We start from the raw sequence: 19,334 nt of genomic DNA on the forward strand, positions 1-19,334 counted from the left end.
AGCAACACCCATCCGTAGCACGCGCTCCAGCAGGTGTATCTCACTGATCATCCCTAAAGCCAACATCTCATTTGGCCGCCTTTCGTTCCAGTACTCTGCTGCCTGTGACTGGAACGAACTGCAAAAATCGCTGAAGTTGGAGACTTTTATCTCCCTCACCAACTTCAAACATCAGCTATCCGAGCAGCTAACCGATCGCTGCAGCTGTACATAGTCTATTGGTAAATAGCCCACCCATTTTCACCTACCTCATTCCCATACTGTTTTTATACTGTTTTTTTTGTGTTTTTTTTTTACTTTTCTGCTCTTTTGCACACCAATATCTCTACCTGTACATGACCATCTGATCATTTATCACTCCAGTGTTAATCTGCAAAATTGTATTATTTGCCTACCTCCTCATGCCTTTTGCACACATTGTATATAGACTGCCCATTTTTTTTCTACTGTGTTATTGACTTGTTAATTGTTTACTCCATGTGTAACTCTGTGTTGTCTGTTCACACTGCTATGCTTTATCTTGGCCAGGTCGCAGTTGCAAATGAGAACTTGTTCTCAACTAGCCTACCTGGTTAAATAAAGGTGTTCTCAACTAGCCTACCTGGTTAAATAAAGGTGTTCTCAACTAGCCTACCTGGTTAAATAAAGGTGTTCTCAACTAGCCTACCTGGTGTTCTCAACTAGCCTAGCTCAACTAGCCTACCTGGTTAAATAAAGGTGTTCTCAACTAGCCTACCTGGTTAAATAAAGGTGTTCTCAACTAGCCTACCTGGTTAAATAAAGGTTAAATAAAGGTGTTCTCAACTAGCCTACCTGGTTAAATAAAGGTGTTCTCAACTAGCCTACCTGGTTAAATAAAGGTGTTCTCAACTAGCCAAATAAAGGTGTTCTCAACTGGCCTACCTGGTTAAATAAAGGTGTTCTCAACTAGCCTACCTGGTTAAATAAAGGTGTTCTCAACTAGCCTACCTGGTTAAATAAAGGTGTTCTCAACTAGCCTACCTGGTTAAATAAAGGTAAAAAAAATAATAATAAAAAAAATGTAGTAGCCTTAACCCATCGCTGTTACATAGTACTGGGTGTATGGAATATGTATACAGTCATCCAATATGCTTTAATAGGAATAAGGCAATGCCCCCCCCCCAAAAAAAAATCTTAGTTTGCCTGCATGAGTGATGCTTGCTTTACGTCAGTCCAGATTTACCAGAATAGAGCACACCAGCACATGATCAGAGTTAGAGGAGAGAGTACAGGGAGAGGAGGAGAGAAGAGTACCACTCCTCATCCACTATTAATATAGTATTTCATCTTCCATCATCAGCAAGTGATCACATCATCCAACATGGAATTTCAGCTCACTATCTGGATCACAAACACAAAACATACATTTCAAATCTACTGTATGCACAAGATTTGATATTTTGCCATTTGCAGCCTTGTCTTGCCATTACCAGCCTTGATAATGTGAATTTAGTTGCTTGTCGTGCCTATAAAGCTTCTTGAATTTAAAATGTTCTGGATTGATCAGAAGAGTTTTGGATAAAAACATTTTATTCGATTAGAAAACATAATTTAAATGAGTAGATACCAATTAAACAGAGACAACAAGCACAGCACACACTGGACACAAGGCCAGAGCAGAGGGAGAGAGACAGACCGAGATAGAGACATCCATAGATGGATATGTAGACGTAAAATCACAACCCAACAGTATCAGTGGGTTACTAAAGTCAGGAGAGAGAGAGAAAGAGAGAGAAAAGGTGAGAGAGAGAGAGAAAGAGAGAGAGAATGAGAGAGAGAGAAAGAAAGAGAGAAAAAGAGAGAGAGAAAGAGAGAGAGAGAGAACGAGAGAGAGAAAAAGAGAGAAAGAGAGAGAGAAAGAGAGAGAGAGAGAAAGAGAGATGTTGAGTATGTTGTTTGTGTGTGCGTGTGTCTGGCTAATGCTGCAGGTCTGATGGAGTGGGAAACTGGGTTTTTACAGCAAACAGCCCCACAACACACTGGACGTGAGGGGTAACAAGGGTCACAGTTATAAATCTGTCCTGTACTCCCCCACGCCCATTCCCGAATTCTCCAATTCCTGTCCATATTTCAGTTGCAGCAGTCCGATATTCATGGATCCCTCCCAGCCTAGTGGGAGTCAGCTGTTGACAGACCAGTTACACAACTGCTCCAGAGAGAGAGAAAACAGAGAGAGAGAGGATACAGAGAGAGAGAGGATACAAAGAGAGAGAGGATACAGAGAGAGAGATAGGATACAGAGAGAGAGAGAGGATACAGAGAGAGAGGATACAGAGAGAGAGGATACAGAGAGAGAGAGAGGATACAGAGAGAGAGGATACAGAGAGAGAGGATACAGAGAGGGAGAGAGGATACAGAGAGAGAGGATACATAGAGAGAGGATACAGAGAGGGAGAGAGGATACAGAGAGAGAGAGGATACAGAGAGAGAGGATACAGAGAGAGAGGATACAGAGAGAGAGGATACAGAGAGAGAGAGGGAACAGAGAGAGAGAGAGAGAGAGGGAACAGAGGGAGGGAGAGAGAGGATACAGAGAGAGAGGATACAGAGAGAGAGGATACAGAGAGAGAGAGGATACATAGAGAGAGAGAGGATACAGAGAGAGAGAGGGAACAGAGAGAGAGAGGGAACAGAGGGAGGGAGAGAGAGGATACAGAGAGAGAGAGGATACAGAGAGAGAGAGGGAACAGAGAGAGAGGATACAGAGAGAGAGGGAACAGAGAGAGAGAGAGGGAACAGAGGGAGGGAGAGAGAGGATACAGAGAGAGAGAGAGGATACAGAGAGAGAGGATACAGAGAGAGAGAGAGGATACAGAGAGAGAGGGAACAGAGAGAGAGGATACAGAGAGAGAGAGGGAACAGAGAGAGAGAGAGAGAGGGAACAGAGGGAGGGAGAGAGAGGATACAGAGAGAGATAGAGAGAACAGAGAGAGAGAGAGGATACAGAGAGAGAGGATACAGAGGGAGAGAGGGAACAGAGAGAGAGAGAGAGGATACAGAGAGAGAGAGGGAACAGAGAGAGAGAGGGAACAGAGGGAGGGAGAGAGAGGATACAGAGAGAGAGAGGATACAGAGAGAGAGAGGGAACAGAGGGAGGGAGAGAGAGGATACAGAGAGAGAGGATACAGAGAGAGAGGATACAGAGAGGGAGGATACAGAGAGAGAGAGGATACAGAGAGAGAGAGAGGATACAGAGAGAGAGGATACAGAGAGAGAGAGGGAACAGAGAGAGAGAGAGAGGATACAGAGAGAGATAGAGAGAACAGAGAGAGAGAGAGAGGATACAGAGAGAGAGAGGATACAGAGAGAGAGAGGGAATAGAGAGAGAGAGGATACAGAGAGAGAGAGGGAATAGAGAGAGGATACAGAGAGAGAGAGAGGGAACAGAGAGAGAGAGAGAGAGGGAATAGAGAGAGAGAGGATACAGAGAGAGAGGATACAGAGAGAGGGAATAGAGAGAGAGAGGATACAGAGAGAGAGGATACAGAGAGAGAGAGGGAATAGAGAGAGAGAGGATACAGAGAGAGAGGATACAGAGAGAGAGGATACAGAGAGAGAGAGGGAATAGAGAGAGAGAGGATACAGAGAGAGAGGGAATAGAGAGAGAGAGGATACAGAGAGAGATAGAGAGAACAGAGAGAGAGAGAGGATACAGAGAGAGATAGAGAGAGGATACAGAGAGAGATAGAGAGAGGATACAGAGAGAGAGGATACAGAGAGAGATAGAGGGGGAACAGAGGGAGGGAGAGAGAGGATACAGAGAGAGAGAGAGGGGGAACAGAGGGAGGGAGAGAGAGGATACAGAGAGAGAGGATACAGAGAGAGAGAGGATACAGAGAGAGAGAGAGGGGGAACAGAGGGAGGGAGAGTCTTAAATCAGAGACAGGCATCTCAAACCATTCCAGTCCATTAGAGAGAGACGTTAGGACTAAGAACCTTCTGTTCTGTTGGCTGGGGTCGGGTCACTACGTTACCATAGAGAAGGTCTGCTCTCTGTCCACTTTGGCTGACATCAGTGGATTTAGTTATACAGCATCAAGTAAAGATCCATATGGATTCCTCTGCCTCAGTGTCAGCAGATCCCTTGCAACGATATAACTCTGAAAGAATCATATGGATTCCTCTGCCTCTGTCAGCAGATCCCTTGCAACGATATAACTCTGAAAGATCCATATGGATCCCTCTGCCTCAGTGTCAGCAGATCCCTTGCAACGATATAACTCTGGAAGATCCATCAGGGGATCTTGTAGCTTTTGTTCTTGTCCCGTGTCTGTTAGAGTATTATCACTATGCACTGTGGATGTCTTTGGATACGCAACATACACACACACCGTTCGAACAGTCTGTGGATTTGACACGCCTTCTATTCATGTGTCCACCAGGTTTTGAGGCTGGTCAGGAAGTGTGTATGTTTCTGTCCCACATATGGTTTTTCAGGCCATGTGTGTGTCCTGGGTCATCCGATGTGTGTGTGTCCTGTTCCATACAGTGTGTGTGTGTGGGTCCCTGTGTCACACGGAGCTGAGGCTCTGGAAGCCACAGAAGTTCCATCGTTTCTCCAGCGTGGCTCCTACTCCACTCAGCTCCTGTCTGAAGACACTTGGCAGACGACCCATCAGAGACTCCAACTCCCCCGCTGACACCTGGACAGGACAGGGACAGGTGGGATCACCTAACAGGTCTAAGTTCTTATTTGTACAACAATTAGATGCGATTTCATTTCCCCCCAGCTTTTTTCACTTTCTCTATTTTAGTGACTATTTAATGTAAAGAAACTGACCGTAGTGTCCAGTCTCTGAATGTAGGACCACAGATAGTCGATGTTGGCTCCAAACGGGTGGACATGGAGGAAGGTAGATATGATGCCTGCAGAGAGAGACAGGGAGAGAGAGAGACAGGGAGAGAGAGAGACAGGGAGAGAGAGAGACAGGGAGAGAGAGAGACAGGGAGAGAGGCAGGGAGAGAGAGAGAGAGGGAGAGAGAGAGAGAGAGAGAGAGAGAGAGAGAGACAGGAGGAGAGACAGGGAGAGAAAGAGAGACAGGGAGAGAGAGAGAGAGACAGGGAGAGAGAGAGAGAGAGACAGGGAGAGAGAGAGAGAGACAGACCGGGAGAGAGAGAGAGAGAGAGAGAGAGAGAGAGAGAGAGAGAGAGAGAGAGGGAGGGAGAGAGAGAGAGAGAGAGAGAGAGAGAGAGAGAGGAGGAGAGACAGGGAGAGAAAGAGAGACAGGGAGAGAGAGAGAGAGAGAGAGACAGTGAGAGAGAGAGAGAGACAGGGAGAGAGAGAGAGAGAGAGAGAGAGACAGGGAGAGAGAGAGAGAGAGAGAGAGCAGACCGGGAGAGAGAGAGAGAGAGAGAGAGAGAGAGAGAGAGAGAGAGAGGGAGAGAGAGAGAGAGAGAGAGAGAGAGAGAGAGAGAGAGAGACAGGAAGAGAGACAGACAGGGAAGGGAAAACAGACTGTTCAGCTCCAGTTGTCCTCCAGAGCTGCAATCTGCATCTTGCTGACGTGTCGTGCAATAAATGCAATAAACGCTGGTCGGAGCACAAAGAGCACTTGAGTTGATTACTGAAGTCCTGCAGAGGTAGCACAGCCAGTCAGGGAGAGAGGATATAGTGCAGTCCCCTGGGAACCCAGAGCCAATATTTATTCCCCTGATTTATGTGATGTAACATTGGGGGGGGCTGTTTGCAGATTGCAGAAGAGTGTGTATCCATTCATGCTGGCGCGTGTCTGTGTGTGTGTAGGTGTGTGTCCCTTATAGATGCCTGTGTTGGTTAAAAGCTGTGTTGAAAAGCCCAGAAGCTGTGGTGTCTGCGGCAGGCAGGGAAGCAGGCAGGGCGGCTTGCTGGCAGGGAGATAGAGAACTCTGCCTCTCCTCTCCTTCATGTTGGCTTTCTGTGGGCCTTGCTAAAAGAGATAAATGTTCTGCTGCCTACTCCTCTCTCCGCTCCGCTCTGCTCTCCTCTCTGCTCTCCTCTCTGCTCTCCTCTCTGATCTCCTCTCTGATCTCCTCTCTCCTCTGCTCTCCTCTCTGCTCTCCTCTCTGATCTCCTCTCTCCTCTGCTCTCCTCTCTGCTTGGTCACTTTAATAAATGTAACACAAGTCACTTTAATATTACCACTTTAATAATGTTTAAATATCTGGCATTACTCATCTCATATGTATATACTGTATTATATACTATCTATTGCATCTTAGTGTATGCGCTCTGATATTGCTCATCCATATATTTATACAGTATATTATTATTCCTTTCCTTTACTTAGATTTGTGTGGATTAGTTAGTTGTTGTGGAATTGTTAGATATTACTTGTTAGTTATTGCTCCACTGTCGGAACTAGAAGCACAAGCATTTCGCTACACTCGCAATAACATCTGCTGACCGTATGTGATTTGATTTCCACTCCTCTCTCCTCTCCTCCTCTCTTCTGTCCTCTCCTCTGCTCTCCTCCTCTCTCCTCCTCTCTTCTCTCCTCTCCTCCTCTCTCCTCTCTCCTCCTCTCTTCTCTCCTCTGCTCTCCTCCTCTCTCATATCTCCTTCCTCTCTTCTTTGCTCTCCTCCTCTCTCCTCTCCTCTCTCCTCTCTGCAGCACCAAAGGGAACTCCGCTTTCTAGCTGTACATCTGAGAATTGGCACAGGACTATTTTGTGCTTGTTGTATGGAGATTCATACAATGACAGGAAACACAAGGAAATCAGGCTAATACAATCAGTTCAGTCAGAATCAGATAGAGGCTGCTTTTAATTTGTGATGAAATTATATTTATGGGAGCTGAAAGGGAGGAAAGTAGAGGGGGAGGAGAGGGGGAGAGAGATAAAGGGGGAGGAGAGAGGGAGAGGTAGGGGGAGGAGAGAGGGAGAGGGGGAAGAGAGGGGGAAGAGAGAGGGAGAGAGATGCAGAGGGGGAGAGAGATAGAAGGAGAGAGTAATAGAAGGGAGGAGAGAGAGGGAGAAATAGAGGGCGAGGAGAGAAAGGGAATGGTAGAGGGGGAAGAGAGAGAGGAGAAAGCCGCAGGAGAATTAGTCAATTTGTGTTCTCCAGTCAGTCTCTATCGCTCCTCTCTCCTGGAACCGGTTTGTCTTTTCTTCTGTTCTGGCTGACGGCGTCCTCGTCTGTCACTGTGTCCCCAGCGCCCTGCGATAGACTGTGTTTCTGTGTGGATGGAGTGTGTTTCTGTGTGTGAACACAAGCAGAGCACCGCTGTGTGCAGCCGGGAGAGATAATGTATGTGTGTGTGCATAGGGGATTATTCTATGTGTGTGTGGCCAGGGCCAGCAGAGTCCTGCTTGGCAAACAGACCCCACAGCACCTGTCCCCTGAGTCCCCCTCCATCCAACCCCCCTGATCCTTGGGTTCCTCATCCAAGAACATGACAGACAGGCGTGGGCTGCTTCAAAACCATTTCACCCCATTAAACATTGGCCCCCCTCCAACATGTCTGCATGTACCAATCCACCCCCTACCCTCAGCCTAACCACAACCATTAAAACCCTCCCAGTCAGCTGACTATTACAGAAGAAAAGGAGACAATGGACACGATATGGTTTCCAGTAAAGAGTGTATAATTGACATGATATACTGTATGTTGTAGATAGTGATGATATTTACCCAGTAGCAGAGCCTCTCTCTCTGATGTGAGGGCTCCTCTCATGGCTGCTTCGCTCCTCCGGTCTCTGCTGCGGTACAGAGTGGTCACACACCCGTTCACCACCTGTAGACACACACACACACAGCTGTGTTAGTCCTTATAGACACACACCCGTTCACCACCTGTAGACACACACACACACACAGCTGTGTTCGTCCTTATAGACACACACCCGTTCACCACCTGTAGACACACACACACAAAGCTGTGTTCGTCCTTATAGACGCACAAATGCAATGGGAACTGACACTACTGCTGCTGCTACTTTTGCATAAGGATAATTAGATACTGAAAGCATGATATCTGCTCCCAGATGGGTATCAGCTTCCACTTCAGTAACTACAGGGGCAGAATCAAGTTCAGCGTGTGTGTGTGTGTGTGTGTGTGTGTGTGTGTGTGTGTGTGTGTGTGTGTGTGTGTGTGTGTGTGTGTGTGTGTGTGTGTGTGTGTGTGTGTGTGTGTGTGTGTGTGTGTGTGTGTGTGTGTGTGTGTGTGTGTATGTGTGTGTGTGTGGGTACAGTATAGGGGTGTGTATTGGAGCAGACGGACCTTCTCAGGTGTTTCTCCATTGTTCCCCTCCACTACACCCCCATTAGTCAGCATCTGAAAACAAGACAGACAGAGAACAAGACAGACAAAGAACAAGACAGACAAAGAACAAGACAGAAAGAGATTAAGACAGAGACCAACATCAAGTACTGACCATTCACACTGGTAACCCTGGTAACAAGCAGTAGAGCATGTTCTTAGTAACAGAAGCAGGATCCAGGTAACTGATGTTTTGCAAAATATATACAAAAGTATGTGGACACACCTTCAAATGAGTGATTTGTATAAAATTGAGCACAAGCCATGCAATCTGTTTGGGGAAGACCCTTTCCTGTTTCAGCATGACAATGCCCCTGACGTCAACCCCATCGAACACCTTTGGGATAATTTGGAACGCCGACTGCGGGCCAGGTCTAATCGCCCAACGTCAGTGCCCGACCTCACTTGCTCTTTTGGCTGAATGGAAGCAAGTCCCCTCAGCAATATTCCAACATCTAGTGGAAAGCCATCTGAGAAGAGTGGAGGCTGTGATAGCAGCAAAGGGGGGACCAACTCCATATTAATGTGCATGATTTTGGAGATGTTCGACAAGCAGGTGTACTTTTGGTCATGTAGTATCTTTAGACTGTATGGAAACAATATATCCTCCCTGGATGTTCATCTATCTTTCTATTTGTTAATCTATTTATCCTCACTAGGTATCCATCTCTCTGATTCCAGCTGAATACACTCTTTCTCCACAGGAGCTCTGTGCTTATTGATGTTCCCATTACCTCAGTCCAATAACAGTCATGCAAGAATAACAGTTAGCATCATCAGATAGCAATCAGAAATGTATTCATCCATCCACTGGTTGTATTATTCTCACTCAACAGTAGGGTGCTTCTAGGGATGCAAAGTGTGTGTGTGCGTGTGTGTGCGTGCACGTGTGTGTGTGTGCACGTGTATGTGTGTGTGTGTGTGTGTGTGTGTGTGTGTGTGTGTGCACGTGTATGCGTGTGTGTGTGTGTGTGTGCTTGCATGCGTGTGTGTGTGTGTGTGCTTGCACGTGTGTGTGTGTGCACGTGTATGCGTGTGTGTGTGTGTGTGTGTGTGTGCACGTGTGTGTGTGTATGTGTGCACATGTATGCGTGTGTGTGTGTGTGTGTGTGTGTGTGTGTGTGTGTGTGTGTGTGTGTGTGTGTGTGTGTGTGTGTGCTTGCATGCGTGTGACCCCCTACTGAGGGAAAGTGAGAGAAAATGAGAGCCACTTTCATAGAAACACCAATAGAAAGAGATATGGAGGGAGAGAAAGAGAATACTTTAACAGATAGTTACTGTATAGTAACCTGCCAAAATAAATACTAGAATGCCACTACATCAAAACCATGTACCTAACTCCCTCCCATCTAGCTCAGTCATATGAGCCTACACTCTCGTGTGGGTGTGTGTGTGCATGTGTACATGTTCTCTCACCTTGTCTCTCAGGGCTAGGACTTCTCCCTGCAGGTATCTGTGTTCGTCTCTAGCCTGCTCCAGCACCACCTCCTTACTCCTCAGCTGCTCCTGCAGACTCAGCAGTTGCTGGGAGGTGAGAGACACAGAGATAGCGAGACAGTTACACAACAGACCACAACACAGTTAGATAAAGAGACAGTTCCACAACAGACCACAACACAGTTAGATAGAGAGACAGTTCCACAACAGACCACAACACAGTTTGAGAGAGAGACAGTTACACAACAGACCACAACAAAGTTAGATAGAGAGATAATTACAGAACAGACCACAACACAGTTAGATAGAGCGAAAGTTACACAACAGACCACAACACAGTTAGATAGAGAGACAGTTACACAACAGACCACAACACAGTTAGATAGAGAGACAGTTACACAACAGACCACAACACAGTTAGATAGAGAGAGAGACAGTTACACAACAGACCACAACACAGTTAGAGAGAGAGAGAGACAGTTACACAACAGACCACAACACAGTTAGATAGAGAGACAGTTACACAACAGACCACAACACAGTTAGATAGAGAGAGAGACAGTTACACAACAAACCACAACACAGTTAGATAGAGAGAGACAGTTACACAACAGACCACAACACAGTTAGATAGAGAGACAGTTACACAACAGACCACAACACAGTTAGATAGAGAGAGAGACAGTTACACAACAGACCACAACACAGTTAGAGAGAGAGAGAGACAGTTACACAACAGACCACAACACAGTTAGATAGAGAGACAGTTACACAACAGACCACAACACAGTTAGATAGAGAGAGAGACAGTTACACAACAAACCACAACACAGTTAGATAGAGAGAGACAGTTACACAACAGACCACAACACAGTTAGAGAGAGAGAGAGAGACAGTTACACAACAGACCACAACACAGTTAGAGAGAGAGACAGTTACACAACAGACCACAACAGTTAGAGAGAGAGACAGTTACACAACAGACCACAACACAGTTAGATAGAGAGAAAGTTACACAACAGACCACAACACAGTTAGAGAGAGAGAGAGAGAGACAGTTACACAGCAGACCACAACACAGTTAGATAGAGAGACAGTTACACAACAGACCACAACACAGTTAGATAGAGAGAAAGTTACACAACAGACCACAACACAGTTAGAGAGAGAGAGAGAGAGAGACAGTTACACAACAGACCACAACACAGTTCGAGAGAGACAGTTACACAACAGACCACAACACAGTTAGAGAGAGAGAGAGAGACAGTTACACAACAGACCACAACACAGTTAGATAGAGAGACAGTTACACAACAGACCACAACACAGTTAGATAGAGAGAAAGTTACACAACAGACCACAACACAGTTAGAGAGAGAGAGAGACAGTTACACAGCAGACCACAACACAGTTAGATAGAGAGACAGTTACACAACAGACCACAACATAGTTAGAGAGAGCGAGAGAGAGAGACAGTTACACAACAGACCACAACACAGTTAGATAGAGCGAGAGAGACAGTTACACAACAGACCACAACACGGTTAGAGAGACAGTTACACAACAGACCACAACACAGTTAGAGAGACAGTTACACAACAGACCACAACACAGTTAGATAAAGAGACAGTTCCACAACAGACCACAACACAGTTAGATAGAGAGACAGTTCCACAACAGACCACAGCACAGTTTGAGAGAGAGACAGTTACAGAACAGACCACAACACAGTTAGATAGAGCGACAGTTACACAGGAGACCACAACACAGTTAGATAGAGAGACAGTTACACAACAGACCACAACACAGTTAGAGAGAGAGAGAGAGAGAGAGAGAGAGACAGTTACACAACAGACCACAACAAAGTTAGATAGAGAGACAGTTACAGAACAGACCACAACACAGTTAGATAGAGCGACAGTTACACAACAGACCACAACACAGTTAGATAGAGAGAGAGACAGTTACACAACAGACCACAACACAGTTAGATAGAGAGAGAGACAGTTACACAACAGACCACAACACAGTTAGAGAGAGAGAGAGACAGTTCCACAACAGACCACAACACAGTTCGAGAGAGAGAGAGACAGTTACACAACAGACCACAACACAGTTAGAGAGAGAGAGAGAGACAGTTACACAACAGACCACAACACAGTTAGATAGAGAGACAGTTACACAACAGACCACAACACAGTTAGATAGAGAGAAAGTTACACAACAGACCACAACACAGTTAGAGAGAGAGAGAGAGACAGTTACACAGCAGACCACAACACAGTTAGATAGAGAGACAGTTACACAACAGACCACAACATAGTTAGAGAGAGTGAGAGAGAGAGACAGTTACACAACAGACCACAACACAGTTAGATAGAGCGAGAGAGACAGTTACACAACAGACCACAACACGGTTAGAGAGCGAGAGAGACAGTTACACAACAGACCACAACACAGTTAGATAGAGAGAGAGAGAGACAGTTACACAACAGACCACAACACAGTTAGATAGAGAGAGAGACAGTTACACAACATACCACAACAGTTAGAGAGAGAGAGACAGTTACACAACAGACCACAACAGTTAGAGAGAGAGAGAGAGAGAGAGAGACAGTTACACAACAGACCACAACACAGTTAGATAGAGAGAGAGAGACAGTTACACAACAGACCACAACACGGTTAGAGAGCGAGAGAGAGAGACAGTTACACAACAGACCACAACACAGTTAGATAGAGAGAGAGAGAGAGAGTTACACAACAGACCACAACATAGTTAGAGAGAGAGACAGTTACACAACAGACCACAACACAGTTAGAGAGAGAGAGAGACACAGCACACAGGGGGATAAACATCTGCCTGGAGGTGACAGCATCCCCTCCCACATATGCCCCCCTAGGCACAACTATGACAACATAACCAACAAAAACGGGTCACAACTCCTGCAGCTCTGTCGCACGCTGGGTATGTACATAGTCAACGGTAGGCTTCGAGGGGACTCCTATGGTAGGTACACCTATAGCTCATCTCTTGGCAGTAGTACTGTAGACTACTTTATCACTGACCTCAACCCAGAATCTCTCAGAGCGTTCACAGTCAGCCCACTGACACCCCTATCAGACCACAGAAAAATCACAGTCTACTTAAACAGAGCAATACTCAATCATGAGGCATCAAAGCCAAAGGAACTGAGTAACATTAAGAAATGCTATAGATGGAAGGAATCCAGTTTGGAAACCTACCAAAAAACAATTAGGCAACAACAAATTCAATCACTTTTAGACAATTTCCTGGGTAAAACGTTCCACTGTAATAGTGAAGGTGTAAACCTGGCAGTAGAAAATCTTAACAGTATATTTGACCTCTCAGCTTCCCTATCAAATCTAAAAATCTCAAATAGAAAACCGAAGAAAATTAACAATAATGACAAATGGTTTGATGAAGAATGCAAAAATCTAAGAAAGAAATTGAGAAACCTGTCCAACCAAAAACATAGAGACCCGGAAAACCTGAGTCTACGCCTTCACTATGGTGAATCACTAAAACAATACAGAAATACACTACGGAAAAAGAAGGAACAGCATGTCAGAAATCAGCTCAATGCAATTGAAGAATCCATAGACTCTAACCACTTCTGGGAAAATTGGAAAACACTAAACAAACAACAACACGAAGAATTATCTATCCAAAATGGAGATGTATGGGTAAACCACTTCTCCAATCTTTTTGGTTCTATAACAAAGAACAAAGAGCAAAAACATATACATGATCAAATACAGATCTTAGAATCAACTATTAAAGACTACCAGAACCCACTGGATTCTCCAATTACATTGAATGAGTTACAGGACAAAATAAAAACCCTTCAACCCAAAAAGGCCTGTGGTGTCGATGGTATCCTCAATGAAATGATCAAATATACAGACAACAAATTCCAATTGGCTATACTAAAACTCTTTAACATCATACTTAGCTCAGGCATCTTCCCCAATATTTGGAACCAAGGACTGATCACCCCAATCCACAAAAGTGGAGACAAATTTGACCCCAATAACTACCGTGGAATATGTGTCAACAGTAACCTTGGGAAAATCCTCTGCATTATTATTAACAGCAGACTCGTACATTTCCTCAATGAAAACAATGTACTGAGCAAATGTCAAATTGGCTTTTTACCAAATTACCGTACAACAGACCATGTATTCACCCTGCACACCCTAATTGACAACCAAACAAACCAAAACAAAGGCAAAGTCTTCTCATGCTTTGTTGATTTCAAAAAAGCCTTCGACTCAATCTGGCATGAGGGTCTGCTATACAAACTGATGGAAAGTGGTGTTGGGGGTAAAACATACGACATTATAAAATCCATGTACACAAACAACAAGTGTGCGGTTAAAATTGGCAAAAAACACACACATTTCTTCACACAGGGTCGTGGGTTAGACAGGGATGCAGCTTAAGCCCCACCCTCTTCAACATATATATCAACGAATTGGCGCGGGCACTAGAAAAGTCTGCAGCACCCGGCCTCCCCTGCTAGAATCCGAAGTCAAATGTCTGCTGTTTGCTGATGATCTGGTGCTTCTGTCACCAACCAAGGAGGGCCTACAGCAGCACCTAGATCTTATGCACAGATTCTGTCAGACCTGGGCCCTGACAGTAAATCTCAGTAAGACCAAAATAATGGTGTTCCAAAAAGGTCCAGTCACCAGGACCACAAATACAAATTCCATCTAGACACTGTTGCCCTAGAGCACACAAAAACTATACATACCTTGGCCTAAACATCAGTGCCACAGGTAACTTCCACAAAGCTGTGAACGATCTGAGAGACAAGGCAAGAAGGGCATTCTATGCCATCAAAAGAAACATACATTTCAACATACCAATTAGGATTTGGCTAAAAATACTTGAATCAGTCATAGAGCCCATTGCCCTTTATGGTTGTGAGGTCTGGGGTCCGCTCACCAACCAAGACTTCACAAAATGGGACAAACACCAAATTGAGACTCTGCACGCAGAATTCTGCAAAAATATCCTCCGTGTACAACGTAAAACACCAAATAATGCATGCAGAGCAGAATTAGGCCGATACCCATTAATTATCAAAATCCAGAAAAGAGCCATTCAATTCTACAACCACCTAAAAGGAAGCGATTCACAAACCTTCCATAACAAAGCCATCACCTACAGAGAGATGAACCTGGAGAAGAGTCCCCTAAGCAAGCTGGTCCTGGGGCTCTGTTCACAAACACAAACACACCCTACAGAGCCCCAGGACAACAGCACAATTAGACCCAACCAAATCATGAGAAAACAAAAAGATAATTACTTAACACATTGGAAAGAATTAACAAAAAACAGAGCAAACTAGAATGCTATTTGGCCCTAAACAGAGAGTACACAGCGGCAGAATACCTGACCACTGTGACTGACCCAAAATTAAGGAAAGCTTTGACTATGTACAGACTCAGTGAGCATAGCCTTGCTATTGAGAAAGGCCGCCGTAGGCAGACATGGCTCTCAAGAGAAGACAGGCTATGTGCTCACTGCCCACAAAATGAGGTGGAAACTGAGCTGCACTTCCTAACCTCCTGCCCAATGTATGACCATATTAGAGATACATATTTCCCCCAGATCACACAGATCCACAAAGAATTCGAAAACAAATCCAATTTTGAAAAACTCCCATATCTACTGGGTGAAATTCCACAGTGTGCCATCACAGCAGCAAGATTTGTGACCTGTTGCCACGAGAAAAGGGCAACCAGTGAAGAACAAACACCATTGTAAATACAACCCATATTTATGCTTATTTATTTTATCTTGTGTCCTTTAACTATTTGTACATTGTATATATATATATATATATATATATATATATATATATATATATATATATATATATATATGACATTTGTAATGTCTTTACTGTTTTGAAACTTCTGTATGTGTAATGTTTACTGTTCATTTTTGTTGTTTTTCACCTTATATATTCACTTTGTATGTTGTCTACCTCACTTGCTTTGGCAATGTTAACACATGTTTCCCATGCCAATAAAGCCCTTGAATTGAATTGAATTGAATTGAGAGAGACAGTTACACAACAGACCACAACAGTTAGAGAGAGAGAGACAGTTACACAACAGACCACAACACAGTTAGATAGAGAGAGAGAGACAGTTACACAACAGACCACAACACGGTTAGAGAGCGAGAGAGAGAGACAGTTACACAACAGACCACAACACAGTTAGATAGAGAGAGAGAGAGACAGTTACACAACAGACCACAACATAGTTAGAGAGAGAGAGAGAGAGAGAGAGAGAGAGAGAGAGAGAGAGACAGTTACACAACAAACCACAACACAGTTAGATAGAGAGAGACAGTTACACAACAGACCACAACACAGTTAGAGAGAGAGAGAGACAGTTACACAACATACCACAACAGTTAGAGAGAGAGAGAGAGACAGTTACACAACAGACCACAACAGTTAGAGAGAGAGCGAGAGAACCACACAGTGCTGGGAGGACAGAAACAACAGAGAAGATGATGATCACAGAGGTGACACCAGTGGCAGAAGGTGTTAGTGTAGAGTAAGCAGGAACAGCAGTAAGCAGAGATGTGACTGTGTGTTGGTCTGTCTGAGTCAGGTTGTAAAGGGAGGGATTGGGATTGTGGTGGACAGGAGACTCAGAATACATCAGAGTGCTCCTATGTACTTGTGCTATGACCTTTTGCTAGTGAAAGCACTGGTCCAAATACCTGCAGCATGTAATGGCACTGTGTTGTATTTATGCTTTATCAATTACTCAGTGGTGTAAATTATTTAAGTAGTACTTTCAAGTATTTTTACTTAAGTTGTTTTTTGGGGTATCTGTACTTTACTTAACTATTTATATTTTTGACTACTTTTACTTCACTACCTAAAGAAAATAATGTACTTTTTTACTCAATACATTTTCCCTGACACCCTAAAGTTACATGATTTGATTTATTTTATTATTATAGAGTCATCTTCAGGATGCCCAGCCCACATTTTGAATGCTCAGGCAGGACAACTATTCCACAGGTCGTTGCTGTTTGTAAGGTCTGCTTCCAACTCACACCCTCAAACACCTAGATCCCCTGAACGCAGCTCACTCTCCAGATCCCAATCACCTGAATTCTAATCACCTGTTCACACACCTGTATGTCATTATCACACACTATTTAGTTCAGTTCTTTGCACCCCATCACTGTGAGGTATTGTTTGTTTTGTGACACATGTCTTTCTGAGCACTGGGTTTCCTGTGATTTACTCCTCCCGTGTATAATAGTTTTTGCCTGCCTCACTAACAACGTCTTTTGTTTATTCCCTGCCTGTACCTTAGCCTATACCCTGCCTGTACCTTATCCTATTCCCTGCCTGTACCTTAGCCTATTCCCTGCCTGTACCTTAGCCTATACCCTGCCTGTACCTTAGCCTATACCCTGCCTGTTCCTTAGCCTATACCCTGCCTGTACCTTAGCCTATTCCCTGCCTGTACCTTAGCCTATACCCTGCCTGTACCTTAGCCTATTCCCTGCCTGTACCTTAGCCTATTCCCTGCCTGTACCTTAGCCTATACCCTGCCTGTACCGTAGCCTATTCCCTGCCTGTACCGTAGCCTATTCCCTGCCTGTACCTTAGCCTATTCCCTGCCTGTACCTTAGCCTATACCCTGCCTGTACCTTAGCCTATACCCTGCCTGTACCTTAGCCTATACCCTGCCTGTACCTTAGCCTATACCCTGCATGTACCTTAGCCTATTCCCTGCCTGTACCTTAGCCTATACCCTGCCTGTACCTTAGCCTATACCCTGCCTGTACCTTAGCCTATTCCCTGCATGTACCTTAGCCTATACCCTGCCTGTACCTTAGCCTATTCCCTGCCTGTACCTTAGCCTATTCCCTGCATGTACCTTAGCCTATTCCCTGCATGTACCTTAGCCTATTCCCTGCATGTACCTTAGCCTATACCCTGCCTGTACCTTAGCCTATTCCCTGCATGTACCTTAGCCTATACCCTGCCTGTACCTTAGCCTATACCCTGCATGTACATTAGCCTATTCCCTGCCTGTACCTTAGCCTATACCCTGCCTGTACCTTAGCCTATACCCTGCCTGTACCTTCGCCTGTACCTTAGCCTATTCCCTGCATGTACCTTAGCCTATTCCCTGCCTGTACCTTAGCCTATTCCCTGCCTGTACCTTAGCCTATTCCCTGCATGTACCTTAGCCTATTCCCTGCATGTACCTTAGCCTATTCCCTGCATGTACCTTAGCCTATACCCTGCCTGTACCTTAGCCTATTCCCTGCATGTACCTTAGCCTATACCCTGCCTGTACCTTAGCCTATACCCTGCATGTACATTAGCCTATTCCCTGCCTGTACCTTAGCCTATACCCTGCCTGTACCTTAGCCTATACCCTGCCTGTACCTTCGCCTATACCCTGCCTGTACCTTAGCCTATTCCCTGCATGTACCTTAGCCTATTCCCTGCCTGTACCTTAGCCTATACCCTGCATGTACCTTAGCCTATACCCTGCCTGTACCTTAGCCTATTCCCTACCTGTACCTTAGCCTATACCCTGCCTGTACCTTAGCCTATACCCTGCATGTACCTTAGCCTATACCCTGCCTGTACCTTAGCCTATACCCTGCCTGTACCTTCGCCTATACCCTGCCTGTACCTTAGCCTATTCCCTGCATGTACCTTAGCCTATTCCCTGCCTGTACCTTAGCCTATCCCCTGCCTGTACCTTAGCCTATACCCTGCATGTACCTTAGCCTATACCCTGCCTGTACCTTAGCCTATTCCCTACCTGTACCTTAGCCTATACCCTGCCTGTACCTTAGCCTATACCCTGCATGTACCTTAGCCTATACCCTGCCTGTACCTTAGCCTATACCCTGCCTGTACCTTAGCCTATTCCCTTCCTGTACCTTAGCCTATACCCTGCCTGTACCTTAGCCTATACCCTGCCTGTACCTTAGCCTATACCCTGCCTGTACCTTAGCCTATACCCTGCCTGTACCTTAGCCTATACCCTGCCTGTTCCTTAGCCTATACCCTGCCTGTACCTTAGCCTATTCCCTGCCTGTACCTTAGCCTATACCCTGCCTGTACCTTAGCCTATTCCCTGCCTGTACCTTAGCCTATTCCCTGCCTGTACCTTAGCCTATACCCTGCCTGTACCGTAGCCTATTCCCTGCCTGTACCGTAGCCTATTCCCTGCCTGTACCTTAGCCTATTCCCTGCCTGTACCTTAGCCTATACCCTGCCTGTACCTTAGCCTTTTCCCTGCATGTACCTTAGCCTATACCCTGCCTGTACCTTAGCCTATACCCTGCATGTACATTAGCCTATTCCCTGCCTGTACCTTAGCCTATACCCTGCCTGTACCTTAGCCTATACCCTGCCTGTACCTTCGCCTATACCCTGCCTGTACCTTAGCCTATTCCCTGCCTGTACCTTAGCCTATTCCCTGCCTGTACCTTAGCCTATCCCCTGCCTGTACCTTAGCCTATACCCTGCATGTACCTTAGCCTATACCCTGCCTGTACCTTAGCCTATTCCCTACCTGTACCTTAGCCTATACCCTGC

At 45.2% G+C, this 19,334-nt stretch overlaps 1 protein-coding gene across 1 annotated transcript in view; it reads right to left on the reverse strand.

Annotated features, from left to right (window-relative positions):
* Positions 1-3,888: 3,888 nt before the first annotated feature.
* The window catches only part of enox1 (ecto-NOX disulfide-thiol exchanger 1), a 149,539-nt gene continuing 134,093 nt past the window's right edge, over positions 3,889-19,334 (reverse strand). The window contains exons 11-15 of the mRNA XM_065014022.1: positions 9,676-9,783; positions 8,221-8,274; positions 7,632-7,734; positions 4,802-4,887; positions 3,889-4,664 (exon numbers count right to left, since the gene is read on the reverse strand). Of these exons, the coding sequence (XP_064870094.1) occupies positions 4,533-4,664; positions 4,802-4,887; positions 7,632-7,734; positions 8,221-8,274; positions 9,676-9,783 (483 nt within the window). The 3' untranslated portion in view covers positions 3,889-4,532. The remainder of the gene's footprint in view (positions 4,665-4,801; positions 4,888-7,631; positions 7,735-8,220; positions 8,275-9,675; positions 9,784-19,334) is intronic.

The sequence above is a fragment of the Oncorhynchus nerka genome, linkage group LG3, assembly GCF_034236695.1.
Source record: "Oncorhynchus nerka isolate Pitt River linkage group LG3, Oner_Uvic_2.0, whole genome shotgun sequence".
NCBI classification, from domain to species: domain Eukaryota; kingdom Metazoa; phylum Chordata; class Actinopteri; order Salmoniformes; family Salmonidae; genus Oncorhynchus; species Oncorhynchus nerka.